General features: G+C 43.0%; 1 protein-coding gene across 11 annotated transcripts in view; it reads right to left on the bottom strand.

Annotated features, from left to right (window-relative positions):
* Nucleotides 1-20,342, bottom strand: part of ARHGEF9 (Cdc42 guanine nucleotide exchange factor 9) — a 306,568-nt gene that overhangs the window by 52,974 nt on the left and 233,252 nt on the right. For 8 of the 11 annotated variants that reach the window (XM_045031342.1, XM_045031346.1, XM_045031341.1 and 5 more), the window contains 3 exons: nucleotides 16,811-17,002; nucleotides 5,752-5,931; nucleotides 1,116-1,348 (listed from right to left, as the gene is read on the bottom strand). In XM_045031342.1, the coding sequence (XP_044887277.1) occupies nucleotides 1,116-1,348; nucleotides 5,752-5,931; nucleotides 16,811-17,002 (605 nt within the window). Of the gene's footprint in view, nucleotides 1-1,115; nucleotides 1,349-5,751; nucleotides 5,932-14,639; nucleotides 14,849-16,810; nucleotides 17,003-18,267; nucleotides 18,382-20,342 lie in introns of those variants that run through there. The other 3 variants (XM_045031348.1, XM_045031350.1, XM_045031349.1) reach the window with 3 other exon arrangements.

A 20,342-nucleotide genomic window follows, 5' to 3' on the forward strand; every position in this document is an offset into this window, starting at 1 on the left:
GTGCAGGTGTGAATTTCACACATATAGCATTTTACACGTCCTTTTACTAATGCCCGGAAGGAAAGTATTATCCCCATTTTACAGATAGGGAAAGGGAGACACAAAGCAGCTAAGTGAATTGCCCAATAAACAAGTATCCTGTTCTCAGATCACTGACACTATGCTGACTCCCAGCTCCTTGCTAACACTCAGCCGTGTATTTGCAGTACTTAAATACCTAAAAGTATTTTTAAAATTCTCTACCTATCACACTACCCCATATAACTAATGCGCCTTTGATGAACTTGGGTATTTATACCTGGCACCAGGTTCTGATCTCAGTAACACCAGTGTAAATCCAAAGTATCTCCAGTGATGTGGCTCCAGATTTACACCAGTATAAAAGATACTAGATATAAAAGATATTAGATATGTCTTCACTAGCAATGTGTGTGTTTAATGTGGCTGTGTAGTCGCAGCACCATGCTATAAAAAACCACCTCCATGAGGGGAGTAGCTACCAACGCTGGGAAATCATTCTGATGAAAAATTCCTGGCCAGCATACAAACTCTTGTGTGCTTCTCACATCCAAACCCAGATTCCCAAACCAGTGACAGACACAACCTGCGACAATCAGATCAGGATCTGATTTCCCCCTAAATTTAGGGAGTTCAGCTTCAAGTTACTGGTCTGGCCCATTTCTATCCAAACATGAGAGGTGCTCCCATTCCCAGCTGTGATGAGTTCACTGTCAGGAGAAGGAAACAAACCTTTTTGGCTAATGTCTCTTAACCAAGTACATGAATCAATAATTCATCTAGAGTAGCAGGTAGCATCTAAAAGTACAGCTAACTATCATTACTTCAGGTTTCTGACTACAATGGAGTTCAATTTGGTTCCACTGGGAATAAGTGCTTCAGGCAGGCTTTCTATCTAGCTTGCTGAACCTCTGCCCTGCCTTAATTTTAACAAGTTATCATGAAGTGAAACAGCTGGATGCAAGAAGAGGTAAGAGAGAAAACCCTTTGTTATTTAGTGTGTGTAGATGCCATGTAAAGAAATAGGCTATCAAAAATCCTCAGTTAGTAAAACCCATCAAAAACACAAGTACAGTAAAAAAAAGGCATCTCATTACCTGTGATCCTGTGCAGTATACTTCAACAGCTCTGCCAGTTGCAAGGGGTATTTGCAGATCTTCTGCACTGGTGTCAGAAGGAAACCATCTATGGCAATGTCAATCATCTGCTGCAACAAACGACATGCTTCGAAGAAATGCTGGTACCTGCCATCTTTCATCAGCTTGGACAGCTCCATACACGCATCCAAGTGATTGTTACAGTACTCCGAATAGATCCAGAACCCGTCTTGCTGCAAGAGGTGAGGGTGGGGGGAATGAACACAGAAAGAGACAGAGGGAAGAGAGAGACTGCATCAGACAACTGCTTGTCACACTAAAAAATAAATTACAACAAATAAAAGAAAAACACCCTAGCAGCAGCAGCAGCAGCAGCAGAAAGGTCTGATGTTGGATTACTAGCACGCAGGCCTTGTCCTGTTCTCTGTGTAGCATTCAATTAGCACGATGTCTCTGCGGGGAATCTGTTACACTGACACATTGTTGCAGGTACATTTGAGATACAGTAGTGGAGTAAGATGATCCCTTAAGAGAGCCAGGTGGGAGCTTTCTGTTTCAACTCCAGGGATTGGGTTTTCTTTCTTTAAAATGGCAAAGATGATGCTGAGTTACAGCTCTGTAATAATGGTAGGCGCAGAGTGCCTTCCAGCAGGCGCGCCCCAAAGGGTTTGACAAATCTTTGAGTTTAGCCTCACCCCACCCACGTGGGATAGGTTTGAACATCCCAGCTTTACCAATGGGGAAACTCAGGCATGAAGGGGTGAAGGGACTTGCCCACAGTTATACACCAAGACAGTACCAGACATAGGTGCTGCTGCCGCACCCCATGGCTTGAAGTGGTTTCTATTATATACAGAGTTTACAGTTTGGTTCAATGGCTTTCACCCCACCCCGCCCAGCACCCCTAGTACCACACCTTGATCACAAGACCACCTCTTCCTCCTTTGCACTCGTCCATCAAGTCTGTTAGTATTAGTGTTTATTTGTATTACCTTGCCGAGAGGCCGGCCTAGATACTGTCAGGATCCAATTGTGCTGGACACGGTATAAACACATAGTAATAGGAGCATTCCTGCCCTTAGGAGCTTACAAGCTATACAGACAAGAGGCAGAAGAAAAGGATACGTACAAGTACATTGGAAGCTAAGGCACAGAGAGATTAAGTGAACACCCAATATCACACAGAGACAGGAACTGAACCCAGGTATGCGAGTCACAGTCCTACATCTCAGCCATAAGACCAGCTTTTGATACGCTGCATGCAAGCTGTGGTTGCTACCTAATGATGCAGAGGAAGGAAACGCTCACTCCTTAAACACATTTGGCCAGTAGTACAATGCTTATTACATAATTGGGTGGGACTAGAAATCGCGTTCCCTTCATGCCGTACATGATGGGAAAATGTCATTCTGACCCCTGCATGTGATCAGTTTGCACTCTCTGCCTTTTGTACTATCTGTTTTGCTCCAATTTTACTTCCTTAAACACGACAGGCTTCCTGAATAGAACAAGAACCTGGGAATCAGGAAACATGGCCCCAGAACTGTCATGAAGGCACAGAGACTCCAGACAGATGACCCTGTGCTTCCAGAGGCTCAAGGAATGTGGGAGTTCCAGGGAGCCCAAACACCTTGCTTCCCTCCATCAGAATAACCTGGGGAAACCCTTCAAGAAGAGCCTCACAGTTCCCCTCCTTCAAGCTCTCCCACCTGTCTGCAGGAGGGGGTTAGTCCCCCACCATGAGGATATAGCCCATAGTGAAACTCTCCCACGACTTCAGACGACGAGTTTTCCAGTCTGTTTGCCGCCTGCAGATTTCTGACATGCCCATCACCGGAACATCTCAGTACCACCATTAGAGATATAAAGGGGGGTGTTTTTATTACAATACTGTCCATCAGAAAAGAAAGATGCTCTTTGCAGCAAAGGCCGGCAGCAATTAGTAGAAGCTGCGAGTGGTTTTAATGGCGTCCCACTGAAATTTCATTAATGTCTCCAATGAGATTCTCTAATGAAACTGAAGTGTTGCTGAGGTGAAACGTGGCTCAGCCCAGGTACAACATAAAAGGATTCACATCCTGGATCAGAGCTCCTCTTACATAAGCTCCAATATAGCACTTCATTCTCCCTAAAGAAAAGCCTAAAAAAGCAGAACTGTAATTTTCTTGACATATTTACAACACTGGCCAATTTATCGGCTCCCGTAATATACAGCTTATGTAACAGGCAAGATGGGATAGGCTAAAGCCTCCAGTGCTTTATTGTCAGCTACTGTGTGTTTAGCATGAGTAAGCTATCGGCTGCCTTGCTGTCACTTAGGCAGCATGAGGCCTGGTGGGCCAGCATCCTTCCATGCAACAGAGAAACACAGTCACAAGGGGAGGGGCGGATACAAAGTCAGATGGGTTCGTATTCCTCGCAAATGTGCCGTGTTGCTACAGCCAAGACTCCGAACATGTGTTTTCCTCTCTTGTGAATCAATCCATTGACAGCTTACATTGCAACAAAACGTTCCGCTCAGTTGGCGTGCAATTAGAAATGCCAGGTTCCTTGGGTTGAGATTTTTATTTTAAAACACACCAATCGAACAACTTGGGTTCTTGACTTTAATACAGGTCTGAGAACAGATTGACATGTATTTTTAGAACCATTTTTTGAAGAAAACTTTCCATATGGTGAGCCAGGTATTTGTAAATTGCTTCCATACCGTTAAATTTTGGTCTCCCCTGTACCTGACGAACATAGGTATGTAGGAAATGCCAGACGGGCTCAGATAAATAGTTCATTTCCAACTGTGGCCAGTACCAGTGGCTTCATAGAAGGGTGCAAGGAACCCTGGAGAAGGCCATTCCAGGACAACATGCCCACAGGGAGAGTCTTCCAAACCTATATTAGTCAGAGGTCAGCTTATGCCCTGGAGCATGAAGGTTTCTATCCCTGCCAAAACTCTTGATTTTTAAAAAAATCATTTAAAAGGTGTCAGACATGAAATTTAGCTTGGAGGGTAGCCACATTATTACTATCATTAATTATTATTATTATTATTATTATTATTATTATTAATCATCATCATCATCTCCTCTTCTGGAAAAGGCTTTTAGAATTAAACAGAGAATGATAACCTTTTTGCAACATTTTTAAACCATCCTGTAATACTGAATAAAGGTTTCTATCCCTTATATACCACAGCATGATTTTAAAAGACAAAGGAAAAGATCTCATTCTTTATTAAATTCTATTTGAATAATTTCTATAAAGCCCTATTTCACTTCTGTGGAACACTATTGGTTGATTTAGATTAGATTGCACTTTGATATGAGGGATACTGATGATGACGATACTTTGTAGTTATGTAATACATTTGGAACTGTGGCTCTCAAATCACGTTACCAAAATTAGCTAATCAAGCGTTGCAACCCATTTGTCAGGTAAGTAGTGTAGCCATTTTATAGATGGGGAAACTGACGCACCGAGGAATAAGTGATGTGACAGTCAGAAACACTTGCACTATTCTTTTGTATTCATCCTTAGCAATTTTCCCATGTTTCCAGTTTTTGAAGGATTTGCTTTTTATTTTCAGGTCATTAAATAGCCATATTGGCCTCTCACTGTTCTTTCTGTCTTTCCTTTGCATTGGGATAGTTTGCTGTTGCGCCATTAATACCGTATCTTTGCCATTTCTCCTGAACACCTTTGTCCCTCAGATTTTCTTCCCATAGGACCTTACCTTCCAGTTCTCGGAGTTTGTTAAAATCTGCTTTTTTAAATTTCATTTTCCTTATTCTGGTACTTGCACTCCTTCCTTTCCTTGGAATCACTAAATCTATCATTTCATGATCACTCTTGCCCAAATTTCCTTCAACCTTCAGATTCACTAACAATTCCTCCCTGTTGGTCAGAATTAAGTCTAAAATGGCGGTGCCCTTGGTTATTTCCTCTTTCTGAAACAAAAAAATTGTCCCCAACACATTCCAAGAACTTACTGGAAATTTTGTGTTTTGCCATATTACTTTTCCAACAGTTAAAGCCCCCCATTACTACCAGTTTTTGTGGTTTGTTTTTTCTGTTCTAGAAATGCCTCATCTACTTTCTCTTCCTTATTTGTTGGTCTGTAGCAGACTCGTTCCAGGATGCTGTCCCTGCTTTTTCCCCCATTTTATCTTCATCCAGAGACTTTCAACTGGTCTGCCTGTCACCTCCTTCTAGACCTCGGAACAAGTGTAACATACATCAAGAATAGACAAAACACCTCCTCCCTTTTTTCCCTTTCTGTCCTTCCTGAACAAGTTATCGCCCTCTATACCAATATTCCAGTCATGAGATTTATCCAAGTCTCAGTGATGCCTAGGAAATCATAATTTAGCTACTAAGCACTAATACTTCCAGTTCTTCCTGTTCATTCCTCGTACTCCTTGCAATTGGGTTGTAAGACGTTGAGCAGATTCACTGACTATGTTTTCTATGTCCTATAACCTTATGCATCATTTCTGAAGTTTGCCCATTTCCACATCTAGCAACAAGAAACCAATAGTCAACGTAGCCTCTGGTCTGTAATCTGAGGAACCCGCCACCCAGAACAGTGACGATCCAGTCATGTAAAATGGCTCTTGCCTTCTCATTCCCGCTAAACACTTACATGTTCCAGGAAACAAGGTCCAATTTCACTGAGGTGGGGGTCCTCGTTGTTATACTGTTTCTCCAAGTCCCGGACAAAACCCATCTGAAACCTGTAGATATCTTCGATGTTGCCAAATATGACCTTTAACTGTTCATCACTGAACATGTCTCTCCTCTTCCGGCACTGCTTTAAATAACCCTGCGAGGAGAAAGAGAAGGAATTTGTAAAATAACCTAAAATACTCGCAATGCCAGACGGACCTTGGACAATAGACAAAAGAAGTTACTATCCCCTGCACCCACGGAAGAGCCAAGCACAAGACAAACTGTGGCCCCTTGAAGTACGGCAAAGCTTCTTCTTTGGAACATGGGCAGGTCCCTGCCATCCTGAGAGGCTTGCTAGCCTTGGTCAAAAGCTGCAGCGGAGTACATGCTGATCCATTCAAAAGGAGGTATAGGGAGGGCAATACAGAGAGCTACCCCACACTCCCTGTGCACTCTGCCTGCACCTTCTGTGAAAAGGGAGTACTCCTGAAAGGAGCTTAGCCACCACTGCTCGGCGCCCTCCTATCTCTACCAACGCTGCAGAGAAGTGCGAGCCCCACGTTTGGCCCTTCATACTGTAAAGGGATTTGGTTACTTATTTCTGCCACTGTCTGTCCCTTTAAAAATTACTGCCACGCAAACAAATCCATTAGTTTTGGTTCTTGCTGCAAACATTGTCCCCAGAAAAGGTGCCACATTCTCACACTTTGATCAAGGGCACACCATCCTACTGCAACAGCTGCATGGGGCTGTCTTTCGATAGGCTGGCCACTCTCATTCCCCTCCACAGCCATCGGCACACGGAAGCAGCCATTCAAGCTGCAGAATATTCCATTAATGTCTGATTCTAGGGTCTTGGTCTCATAACAGAGAGTGAAAGAGCACATGATGCAATCATCCTTCCCACTGCAACTGCACTGAGCACAAGGTATCTGCGACCTACTGCTAGCCAAAGGCATTGTGCCACCACTCCAAATCTCATGGGACATCCCTGACTTGATTTATCCCACCTTTATTTATTTGCCTGTGTATGAGAAACAAAGGCAGGAGGTTTTGCTGTTCTGAAAATGTCAGTGTGTGGGAACTCTGAATGTTAAAATAAAACAAAAAAATAAAGGTTTGATGGTGGTTTCAGTTTATTGGCTGCCTAACGAGGGAACAGCAGTGATGGAAGCTAAAAGCCGATGCTTAAATGTCATCTTGGAGGAAGAAAACAGCATCATTTTCATTTCCCTTTCCCCCTCCTTTCTATTCTCCCAGATTCTCCTCAGCTACACGAGTGCATTAAAGTCAAGGGGGTTGTGCTAGTGGAATTGAGAGGGGAAGTGTCTCCCATTTTCTCAGCTACTGTTTTATTATTAAATAATCTTTTATTATTTAATGTATTATTTATGATGTGTGTTCTAGGACTGCCAGGACTGCTACCTGAGCCTGGGGTCCCGCGGTGCTAGGCATTGTACAAACAGAGTAAAAGACAGTCCCTGCGCTGGAGAAATTATAGTGTAAATAGCCTAGGCAGATGAAGACTGGGAGAAAGAGGATGAATTATTGTCCCCAGATGTGACACTGAGTGGAGAGAGTTTAAGTGATTTCCTCAAGGCCACAAAGTGAGTCTGTGGAACAGCTGCAAACGGAACCCAGTTCTCCTAAATCCCACTCTACTGTCACAGCTACCAGATCATCCTTTTTCCCTCTCCCTCAGCCTATTAATTGTTGTTTGTATTACAGAAGTGCCTAGAGACCAACTGAGAACAGGCCCCATTGTGCTAGGCACTGTACAAACGTAGATTAATAGACAGTCCCTGTCCTGCAGAGTAAATAGACAAGATAGACAGTAGGTATGGGAGAGTGATAGAATACACAACTCTCTATTTGCCTTCCTACTTGCAGATTATTTCTTTCTTCCCAGTCCACCAATTTATCTGAGTATTTATCTGAGGCACAAGCAATCTAAGCTTTACTGGTTGGAGGAGCACAGTCTAGCACAGCAGGCACTGCCTGGGGTGTAAGGAGACCTGGGTTCTATTGCTATCTCTGCTACTGCCAGGCTGCGTGACCTTGGGCAAATCACTTCGCCTCATGGCATCTGTTTTTCCTCACACTATTTGCTTGTGTTGTCTATTTAAATTCTAGACTTTGCTGGGCACAGTGGGGCCACACTCTCACTTGAGCAGGGGCGGCTCCAGGCCCCAGCACACCAAGCACGTGCTTGGGGCAGCAAGCCGCGGGGGGTGCTCTGCCGGCGCCGCGAGGGCAGCAGGCAGGCTGCCCTCCATGGCTTGCCTGCAGAGGGTCCGCTGGTCCCGCGGCTTCGGCGGACCTCCCGCAGGCACGCCTGCAGGGGTCCGCCAAAGCCGCAGGACCAGCGGACCGTTCACAGGCAAGCCACGGAAGGCAGCTTGCCTGCCCTACTTGGGGCGGCAAAATTCCTAGAGCCGCTCCTGCATTTGAGGCCTCTTAATTTTAAACAATAACTGACACCCTGTAAGTTGGAACCTTGTACTTGTTTCCTCGCTCCACACAGTAAAGAAAGGTGCTAGAAGGTCCAGTTGAACAGCTGAATTCGGGAATTGAGTCATGCAGATGAACCACTAGCTGGTGACACACAGCTGATGTTAAACAATGATAGATATTAGAAAGGGATAATAAATTGCACTTTGGGTTCACAAAGTGGTTTCCTGGAATGACGACTTTAAAAAGACGATGGAATTATAAACATGACTTGAGACATCCTGGCTAATGGCCAACTTCCTAAATGTCCAGCTTAACTAACATCGTATCAGACCAGATCATAGCTGCCTTTGGAGACAATCCTTTCTTCCCCCCTTAGCCTAGGGTTTGATCATGGAATACATTACACAGTTGATGAATCTGAGTTTCAGCTCTTCCAGGGAACTGCTTTGGAACTCAATGACTCATCTCCTTGGGTTTCCCCCTCTCATTCTAAGGATGAAATGACACAAGGAAGTGGAGCATCCTGATTCACAGCCAAACAAGTTTTATGGTATGGCAGCTGTATAGCAAATAAATGATGGGAAATCATGGGGATTTTTGCTATAATATTTTCACTCCCACGTGAGGATCTCAAAGCACTTTGCAATATGAACTGATTCTTGCAAAATACCTGTGCAGTAGGAAAGAATTATTATTTCTCTTTTATAAAATCATTCAGTGGATGCATCACACAAATGGGTTTCAGCCATTGCTAGTTGGCTATTAGCTGTGACCACTGCCTTGAATATTCTCCACACTCCATGTGCTATGTCACCGCTTGCCACATGCTACTCAGAGAGTAAAGCAGCAAATTTCCATAGAGATGTCTATCAAACCCTGAGGAATGTAAATAAATAAATAAATGCAGCATTCAACCAAAGTTCCTGGGCTCTCTCTTGTATTCGGTTTCTACGTTTGGATGGTTAGCTTCCAGCGTGAGCAACCAATTGGAAGAGACCACTGATTACATATAATACACAGCAAGCACCAGCTAGAAGGCTGCAGAGTTTTTCCAGTAAATTTACTTTTGTTCCATAAAACAATGTCATCTTTCTGCCCCTCATTCCATCAGGTTTGCTCAGGCTAGGGATAGCTGACTGATGAGCAGATGTTGGAGAACACTTTGCTCAATGAAGACCCTAAAAATAGCTGACAAACTGTCTTATTTTAAAGTATTTTTTGATGTTGTCCCTGTGGAATAGCAAAGTCGGAGAATAGTTTTCTCAGCCCTGGAGTTGGTATATAAAGAGGCATGGGATGAGACCCATCTCCCTTTTCTTCCACAGAGAAGGAGAGATTAAACAGAAGAAGGAAATGAAACTGAGAAGATACTAGACAGGCAATCGCTTGTTGGTTCCCCTCTTCCTAGCAATGAACCAGTTCATTTCCCTCATGGACCATCCCCACTGCTCGGTTCTCAAAATATTTCATCCTGTAGGATGAGGAATGTAAACAAGTTCAAGAATTAGATGCTTCTTGGAACTATTAGGACATATCACCTTGGCAATGCAGCTCTTTGTCCACACAGTTAATTCCACATCACTCCTACGGGGCCTTCTATGCACCACTGCCCAATGAAATCTAACAGGGAATGGTCTGTGGTTACTCCCTTTTCTTTGACATTTTCAGGGGATGGATCACTCTCCAGTCTGATGTCCTCTAGGAAGAGAAGGGGCGCGAGGCTGGGCCACTGCCTCCTCAGCTCTTGGATGGTCCTTTGACGGAGGGGAGTGATAAACAGCCCTCTTCCGCACACTGCACCCAGGCCACTCACTGCTACCAACATTTGGTGCTGGCTGGCTAAGAGACAGCAAGCAAAAGGTGGCCCACCTCCCTGAGAGAATGCATGAAGACAGCATCAACTAGCCCTCCCAGTAGGCTCTCCCCATCTGAGGTCTTATATGATCAACCTCAAACAACAAACTCAGCTTGACATTCTGAGTAATGTAAAAGTTTGTCATGAAATGTTCAGAGTCACCCTAGCCCCAAGACAATTCTCAGGTGGAATTCCATCAACATGCTGACACTTGGTAAAACTTGCTCCCATGTCATAGAGGTTTTTTGAGCAAAATGCCATGTCCATCTAAGGTCTTCTATTCTAGGTGGAGCTAGAGTGCAGCATATGATTAAGGTTGTCTGACACTTCCCACTATAAGACCCTATTTTTAGTTGCTTATTACTTTGCCAAACTCTAACTGTTGGGGCTGAAATTCTCTACGTAAGATGACTACCTTAAGCTACATTTGTTTATGAAGTTCTGAAAAATGGTTCAGCCATTTCTGAGAATGAGGCTAGGGTGGAAATACATTGTTTTGCCCATAGTTAAAAAATTCTTACAGCTGTTCTGTTGAGAAGCTCTAGTGCAGTGGTTCTCAACCCGCAGCCCAGTTAGCACACAGCTGCAGCCCAGCTGCATGCTAAAACAAATCTCAGACCAATGGGAGCTGCTGGAAGCGGCAGCCAGTACATCCCTCAGCCTGCGCCGCTTCCAGCAGCTCCCATTGGCCCGAAGCAACGATCCATGGCCAGTGGGAGCTGCGATCGGCTGGACCTGCGGACGGGGCAGGTAAACACACCGGCCCGGCCTGCCAGGGGCTTTCCCTACACAAGCGGCGACCCCTGTTTGAGAAACCCTGCTCTAGTGCCTCCGTACTGTGAAGCAAGGCTTGCAACATAGCAAAAGGGTGACCTTTATGGCAAGGATATGACTTTTGCTGCTCCACTGAAAATTCACCCAAATTTGGCCAAGTCTTTGAAAAATCTCAGTTCAAAGAGGCAATGGGCAGTTTTAACACTGGCATTCCCTAACTCTTGAGCGCTGGACTTTGCAACCTTTATGTTCTTTTAATGTTGTTTTCTGGATGTAATAAATAATAGTCCTGTGAAGCTCCAGAACAGATTGGCATTGGGGGTGTTCTAAGACAGGAAGCTGCAGGTCAAGTGCCCTGAAGCACCCAAGACCTGCAGCAATCTAGTGCAACTGCTTCTCGGCCTTTTGGCTAAGATCAAGTGTCTGTAGTCTCATCCAGGGCCGTGATCAAGTATCTTGATGTTTTTGGTCTTTTGGCCTTGAGATGAAAACCTTGTCTGTGTCTCTGGGACCTTGAAGTAAAAATATTATCTAAGTTATATCTCTTCGTATCAGTTTAATATCTGATACAACTGCATTTCTTGAGATGTTTCATTGACTTTAGAAGATATGTGGTTACATGTTAACAGCGAGACCTGGCTCATGCTGCTATACTCTATACTAAATCAGTCCTGACTTTCATTAGCCTGTCAGATTTCTTCTTCCATATGACTCGATTTATAATAATGCAATGCTTTCTCCGCCATCCTAGAAATAAGAGTAGGGGGATTTGTAAAGTTTACCCATGTCAGCAGCACTTCTGTGTCTCATCAGCTTGGTATCAGAAGACTATTCACTCTGCAGCATAGGATAACACCTTTGTCTGTGTTCACCCTGCAGCGCTGACAGGAGATCAAGCTGTCCTAGCTATCTCTAAGTCTAGCCACACTCCACTTAAGCACAAAAGCATGCAGTCAAGTCAACTCATTTGGATAGAGTCTGGAGTGATTAAGCTGTCTCCGAGTCTTCTCAGAGCAACCTGATTGTTCTGATTTGCACACTTCATTTGAGCAAGGTGAGCTTCTCTCCAGCAATGCATGACCCATCACATTTGCAAATCAGAATGCTCATTTCAGTCTACTCTAGTTTAAAAAGGTATCTGAACCCTTTATTGGTACTCCATCTTCTGGTAAGATTTATCCTATAATTATATTCAGTATAACTCACAGCAAGATAAGAGTCATGGAGATACACATCTCCTGACACAATGGGCCAGATCCTCAGCTTATGTAAATCACTGTAGCTCCACTGAAATCAATGGAGCTATGCCCATACACATCAGCTGAGGTTCTGGCCCCAAAAAGCCCAGTGACATGGCAGACAAGTGGTAAATTCAGATTTTCTTTTGTTAAACAGAAAAATGCCAGAGGAGGCAAAGAAACAATACACAGTAAAGCTGCTGCAATACTTTGCTGCTTCTTCAGGTCAAACACCTTTGATCGAAACGACATAGTTGAATCAAACTGACTTGCTTCCAAATTGAAATCCCAAGATTCTTCCACACTTGAAAAAGCACGAAAAATCTCCCTTCTGCTTTGGATGGATTTTGCTGCCTTATCAGCAGAAACAGGACCAGTTTAACGCAAAGGAGGAGGAAGTTCTCTGAGATAAAGTCATTAGGGACTTTTCAATATTGATTCCGCAGAGGCTGGGCACAGGATTGTTAAATTTTAAAATGTCAGCAGCATGAACTCAAAGCAAAGGACTTTGATTATAGGTCTTTAAGACTAAGGAGAGGATGAATCTCTGAAAGAAGGAGGATGGGTGAAAACAGAGTGAAGGAGCTGTAAAAAGAAAGAGGCTATTCCTTTCATTCAAAGGCAATGAATATTTGTCTGAAAACATTAGAAAAATGGATACATCTGGCTTAGAGAGTAGAAATGGTCAGGAATTTTTCACCAAAAACTTTTCTCTGAAAATGCTGATTAATCTAAACCCAAACTTTTCCCAGGAAAGGGTCAGTTCTGACAAATTTCTTGACTCAAAAACATTTTGAAAAAAGGTTTTGAAGTTGTCAAAACTTTTCATTTCAACATATTCAAAATGAGAAATTCTGATTTTCCAGTCTGAAATAACTTTTCATTTTGAAATATAAGGTGATTATAGTAAAAATTAAGAATAAATAAAATGATTGAAAGCTAAAGGAAATGTTTCAAAATTATTGAGATTAAATGTTTAGAGTCCAACTTTTTATTAAAAAAAACAAACAGATTTTCAGTCTGTAAAAATTTTTGAGATTTTGCTTTTTCAAATTTTTTGAAATCTCAAAAACTTTTGCAGAACAAGAAAAACATTTCCTTTCTAGCTCTCTTATAGTAGGAATCTGATTTCTAATTTTAGCCAGATTCATAGACTGTTCATCAGACTCTATTGACCTAACAAAGTCCATGGTAACAATATACTTCTATAGTATAGGGGGGGAGGGATAGCTCAGTGGTTTGAGCATTAGCCTGCTAAACCCAGGGTTGTGAGTTCAATCCTTGAGGGGGGCACTTAGGGATCTGGGGCAAAAATTGGTCCTGCTAGTGAAGGCAGGGGGCTGGACTTGATGACCTTCCAAGGTCCCTTCCAGTTCTAGGAGATGGGTATATCTCCAATTATTACCTTACCATTTATTCTGACAGATCCCAATACACTTTAGAAGCTATGGGCTAGATCCTCAACAAAGCTCCCCTGAAGTCAATGGAGCTACCTCAATTTACATCACCTATATATAAACCTCCATCCCTTAAACCCCCTCACATCAACTCTAAATAGAAGGAAATGCCAAGGGACAACCTCTTAACCATATTCTGATGTTCACCACAGCATGTTTCTTCTGACAATAACAAGACTCCATCTCATCACAAGGAACTTACTTCTGCCTCCTACTTATAAGGAAGCATGGTACACACAAAACACATTAATTTCTCTTGCAGTATATAACACAAAATTGTAATTATAACCTCATGTGTTATAACATGACACACTGCACACTTAACTAGTGTACATGTGTCAATCTGAATATTTGCTAATGTTGCTGAGGCTGTAATTAAGGTGTTGTGTTATATAGTGAAGGAGATCAATGACTTGTGTGTAGTTCTTCACACTGAAGATAACAGTTACCGTAGTTTAATGAAGGAGATCTGGGCTGAGGATCTCAAGGTCCCAGCTTCAAACCTTGATAACAATCCACCTGGGGTATCCTTTAGATTGTACATGATATAATTAAACAACTACATTTAGTTAATTCACACAGTGAGAAAATGTAGTGAGAGCACAAGTCACTCCAATCCCCTTGGGAAGTTTCAATCCCATTGTAAATTAGAGGAAATGGCAGCCATTTTGAGTAAAGAAAAGTTGTGAACATAATAGGAAAGATAGGCGAAAGCAACTGATACTAAATTTGCTTTAATTACAACCTAATTTCTTCACAGGGTACATTCAAAGGTAGCTGGCACTGAATTTTAATTATATGGAATGTCTGAAGGACAAAAATCTGTCCATTTGTTAGTAGAATGGGTATGAAAAAAAGGCAAACGTTGTCTTAATAGTCCCATCTTTAATTAATTTGAACTCAATTTTCAACTAAATCTGTTACTTAGAGTTCACATTTCAATCTTTACTCATAGATATCACACACACACACACAGCCACCTCCAGAGAGAGAGAGAGAAAGAGAGAGACAAGCATTGCATTGCAAGCTGGATAGCTGTGGGAGGAGAGGAAGGTATGCTCAATGAAAGTGACAATCCACCTACTTTTACAAAGAAGTGTCACAGGACCTTTAATGTCCATGGAGAGCAGACAGGATCTTGATTTTGAAGGTTTCAGCTGAATGATTTCTACACATGAAAGCTTGGAACTCAATCTACTTCAGAAGGAGCAGAACCTTCTCAGTATCCAGCCTTTGATTTCAGGCATCCTAAGTATTGTAAGCAGGGCCGGCTCCAGGCACCAGACAAGAAAGCACGTACCTGGGGCGGCATATTGAAAGGGGCGGCATTCCGGCCAATCTTGGGGCGGCCAGCCCAGCCCTGCAGGGACACGGACCCTGGCCCAGGGGGCGGGGCAGGAACTAGCGATCCCCACCGCTCATCGTGGTGCCAGGCTCCCTGGAACGTGCCACTCCCCGCGGCCTGCACCGGCCTCTGCCTACCGCGCCATTCTGAGCCCAGCCTGGCCGAGCCGCCTCTAAAGGAGTGGCTGAGCCACCACCTCCTGCAGCCCCTGGGCACCGGAAGGAGGGAGGGTTCTGCGGCGGCCCGGCGGGCACTGGAGGGAGGGAGGGTTCTGCGGCGGCCGGCCAGCAGCAGAGAGGTGGGCCCCACTGATCCCGGCGCCCGCCGTTTGCACTGTGCCGAGCCCCACTGCAATGCCGGCCCCGCGCGGAGGTCGCAGACCCCAGCCAGTGGTGCCTGTGTTGGCCCCCTCGGAGCCTGCCCAGCGGGGAGAGGCACCCCAAGGCCGGAAGGGGGAGCCCCTCTCGTCCGGCTGCGAGCGGGCTACAGCGCCTGGCTGCCCACGGGCGGAGAGAGTGGACGGATGCTGCCCTTCACAAGCTCCCTGCAGCTGCCGGGTTTTTTTTTTTTTTTTTTTTTTTTTTTTTCGCTTCAGTAATCCGGCCGCCGTTTTTTTTTTTTTTTTTTTTTTTTTTTTTTGCCTGGGGTGGCAGAAAATCTAGAGCCGGCCCTGATTGTAAGCCTGGTTATTTGGATATGAACCACCCCCTTCCAGTAGATAAGGCCAGATGGAATAGTGCAGGACTGAATTTTCGACTGTGGAAAGCCAGGTTCAACCAGGTTTAGGTCAGCAGGTGAAAAGACTTTGGAGCCCTCACTCTAGTTTTGTTCACAACTACAAACATATGATGACTTGGTACAAATATCTATCAGCCTGGCGGAGGAGTGGGGAGGGAGGCTAAAGACTAGAACAGAATGAGACAATCCAAGTTAGATGAAAGTAAATTCACAAGAGGGATGAGGCAGGCCTAGAGGGTGCTTAGACAGAGCTGTGTGAGCATGCAGCACTGGAAGCTTTGAATCAGGATTAGGGTGCAGTGACAGAGCTTTGTGGGGAGCCTAGGACAGCAGGTGGGGATTGTGTTGCATTGGCAGAAGTGTGTGGGGAGTCCATGACTGGAACAGCAGGGGCATGTTGAAGGCGCTGGATTGTGGTGCATTGGCAAAGCTGTTTGTGGGATAATGGGTGAATTTAGATTGGTATATCTCCAATTATCTATCTATCTCCTAGAACTGGAAGGGACCTTGAAAGGTCATTGAGTCCAGCCCCCTGCCTTCACTAGCAGGACCAATTTTTGCCCCAGATCCCTAAGTGGCCCCCTCAAGGATTGAACTCACAACCCTGGGTTTAGCAGGCCAATGCTCAAACCACTGAGCTATCCCTCTCCCCATTTCAAAGCCCCTGTCTACTGCAGTTCCCAGCCACAGTTCATAAAATTTCTTCTTTTATGGATACCAAATAAAATAAATTCAATTATCAAAAAATGACAATAACAACAACAACAAACTGTAAAACAACCTTAAACAATTGTTTAATGTTGGAATTTCCCATGGTTTTTCCAGGTCTTTGAATCACTGGTGATTGTTAGGAATAAGCATTTTGTGGTCAGGCCCCAAACCTGGATGAAATAATGAAAAAGTGTGGCTGGCCCTCATTTTCTTTTTGTTGATGATTGGAAGGAGTGTATTGCTCTAGAAGCTGATGTTATGCTTCATATGGTGACTTGGCCAATCCTGTCCGTTAATGACCTTTCCTTGCATTTAAAAACAAGACACAAGTCCCTTGATGAAGCCTGGAGATTCTCTCTCTCTTTCCCCACCACCCACGTACAGTCTAGATATCTGGATCCTGGTCACACACTATTCGTCTTTGTTCTAGCAATTGAAGACTCCCCACAGCCCCCACATACCTCACAAATGTCCTTGAGGTGCTTGATATAGTGCCGCTCTGTGCTCATGATTTCATTGATTACGTTGGCTCTCATCTGGTCCCGGTTCTGAAGGGTTCTGCTGAGACAGAGGCAGTCGGCGCTTGGATCCAAATGGCCATTCTGTACTTCGCTGGTTCCTTCCTCTACTCCGTCTTCTTGGTTCACCCATAGCTGTGAGGAGGAAGAGGGAATGGCAATACATTTATTAGTAAAAGCATCCAGAGCCCAATTAATAAAAATAGACGTGGTAACAATGGGAAATTGGAGAGAGGAATATTGGAGAAGAAAAATAGGGTAGCAACTTTTAGCTTTCAACACAGCTTGTCCTCTTAGATGTGGGACCCAGCCCAGTCATCCATGCCTGCATTCCCTCTAGGCTAGACTCTTGCAGTGCACACTGCCTGGGGGCTGGGGCTGATCTAGAAGGCCCTTTGAAATCTGCAGGTAGTGCAGAAAGCTGTTACTCTCCTTCTGAGAAGAGAAAGCTAGAGGGGAGCATATTCTGCTTTTGCCCCCTGCTCTGAATGGATGCCACTCCATTCAAGGTGCTGATTATTAACTGCAAAGATTCCAATTATAATAGATAGATCTAAATTCATCCCTGCACCAGTGCAGAGCCCGGCACAGGGAACAGCATATGCCTTCCCTATCCTGAGGCTGCCAGTGGATGGGGAACAGTTCAGCTGGTTAGGGCAAGGATTAGGGCTGCCTTGCATTGCACTGAGATTGCCATAGTTAATATGGGCTGTATGTGGTTGCAGGGTAAATAGCTAGGAATGCTCCCCAGCCACACTTCCTCCTGCCTCCGGAACATCCACTATGTCAGTGGCTCCAGCTTGAGACACTGCGGCCGGCCCTGTATCTAGCAGGACGGCCACCTGCACCAGGGTGTCCCTTCAGGATCTTAAAGCCCCTTTGAAGCCATTTTTTACACCAGCATAGCTGGCTCAAAATGGCTGCAGCACAGGGCTGAATTCCCTCAATAAAAAACTTTGTGTCAGGCCAATTTTGATCCCAAACATAAAATAACATAATTTAATAAAATGAAGAAGATGGGGTCTAATTAATACTGTGAACCAAAACATATCAACCCACTTTAAACAAATACCTGTTTCAAGTGTATATCATTAAAGCTCCTCTGTCTCATATAACACCATTTGGGATCTGCTGTGAAAGGAATAAATCTTTTGAAGGAGAAATAAGCTGTTTGCTTTCGCCACAGGAGACTGATTTGAAAAGGGCAAAGTATGTCTGGTTCAGAAATCTGAATGTATCTGAACTTCATTTCAGTCTAAACCCTGATGGGTCATTGAGGTTTACGTAATCGTTATAGTATATGATGTCTGAATGAATATTGATTTTCATTCCAACTGCAGTTTCTTCTGATCCTTATGTTTCTCATAAAAAGCCAACCTCAGCCAGTCAGAATGCCCTACCTTAACATCAAGAGATTCTGTTGCGTTAATTACACCAGGGTCCATAGCCAATTCCTGGGATGAACAGAATTTCTGAAAAGTGTTTGTGGAATGCGGGTGAGTTTGGATTGGCTGGTGAACATTCTCAAAGGGTTTGGATTGGCCAGTGAACATTCTAAAGTTGTATCGCTTGCAAAATAACAACAAATAAGGGTTGCTATGTTCTCAAAACAGTAAACTTCCCTCTCATGACCAAGTAAACATAATGTGCAGTGATCTCCCAAAATAAAAAGGATATCTGGCTGCTAGATAATTCTTATGTCTTAGGAAAACCTCAGTGTGTTTGCAATTATATGAATCTAGTTGTTAATAAAAACCTTCCATTTGTTACATTTGCCGTAAACTAGAAACTGGGTAAAAGGCACTATTAACTAAAGCTGAGTGAATAATGGATTTTTTTGGTTCAGAGACCTACAAATTTACCTTAGTTGTGAGCTTAATTGTAAAAAGTCTATAAAAGTTCATAAAATGTTACAATAACCTAAAACAAATGTCAATAAAAAGTAAGTCCAGTTGATTTCCATAATGAATGTTCTAAACAGGTGCAAAAGAACCAGATAGAGAGACTAAATTATGCCAAACAAAAAAGGCCATGTTGATATAATTCAAGGACTACATTGAAATCATGCTTGGTTAAACAAAAACAAACAAAAACATAAGATGTGGAACCGGAAATTAATGAACCAAAATTGGTGTGTCGGATTTTAGGCATAATTGGTGGACAAAATAATGATGCAATGGGCTATTCTGGCCACCCGTCCCATTGTGGGTCCTTAAAGAAAGAGATTTGGGGGAGAATATAGAAAAAACAGATGAAAAGGAAGAACAGACAGAGAAAGAAAGAAAGAACAGACAGAGACTACTACAGCAAGGTTCACCATCATGGTTGCCACCCTTTAACTCCCATTTCCTGGGACCCTGAACATTCGTTTCCCTAATCCTCAGGGATCTACTAACCAGACCAATCTAAAGTGAGAGGGATGCAGATGACACTGACACACCTATCCGCTCCAGCTGACCCCAAACACCACCAGAAATGAAACAAGTTTGGACTTTAACAATAGCAGCAAAAACAACAACTCCAGTCCATCTTAACTAGCTTCTTCTTTTTCCCCCAATAGGCCAGTTATTACCATCTCTGATACCATCTAAAAGACTGTCCAACAAGGTTTTTTTTCCCTTCTAAAACTCTCTCCAGTAAAAGGAACAAGGGATGCTGTTAAAATTAAAGCCTTACTTAATACTTTAACATCTCAAATGCTTTAATTGTTTTTCCTTGTCTGTATCTTTAATAACAGGTTAAAAGGATATTGAATGGTGTGTTTGCCATGGCACTAAGCAGGCTGAGGTCTCTATATACTAAACTCTGGACTTGTGTAACACTATTTAATGTTGGACACTGACTGGGTTATTTTAACACCTTTGGTTCATATATTTCATCTAAATTAATGCAATAGGGCAACCCATAAAATAAAATAAATCTGGATCTATTCGAATTGAAAAACATTTTTCATCAAATTGATGAGCTAAAAGAATCAACAAAAACATTTTAAGTCGACTCAAAACACTTCTTTTTTTCCAATTTGGCTGTTTCTGATGTTTTTCATCCTTTTCTGTTTTTTTTTTAATTGGCCAAATTTTAAATTTTGAAAAGGTGACATAAAATGTTTTAAAATGATCAAAGTGAAACATTTTGACTCTTTCCAAAATAATAGTAATAAACAAAAATTCCAAACCCAAACTATTTGTCAAAGGCCCTTAAAGTGCATTTTTTGACAAAAGAAGAAATAGGAAAAAAATAGCCCCACTCTACTTGTCAACTCAAATAATGCCCAACATTTAGCAGATGTATAAACATTTTGTAAAACCCAAACTCAACAGAAATGTTCTCATGGTAAAAAAATTCTAACAGAAAGTTGTTTTCAAATAAATACATTTTCATTTCCAGTGCCTAAAAAAAAAAAAAAATTTGCATTACTGAGAACCTGAAAGTAAATCTACCTATAAATAAATATGAAACTGACTTCATGAATACT

Source organism: Mauremys mutica, chromosome 9 (genome assembly GCF_020497125.1).
Source record: "Mauremys mutica isolate MM-2020 ecotype Southern chromosome 9, ASM2049712v1, whole genome shotgun sequence".
In the NCBI taxonomy this organism is placed as follows: Eukaryota; Metazoa; Chordata; order Testudines; family Geoemydidae; genus Mauremys; species Mauremys mutica.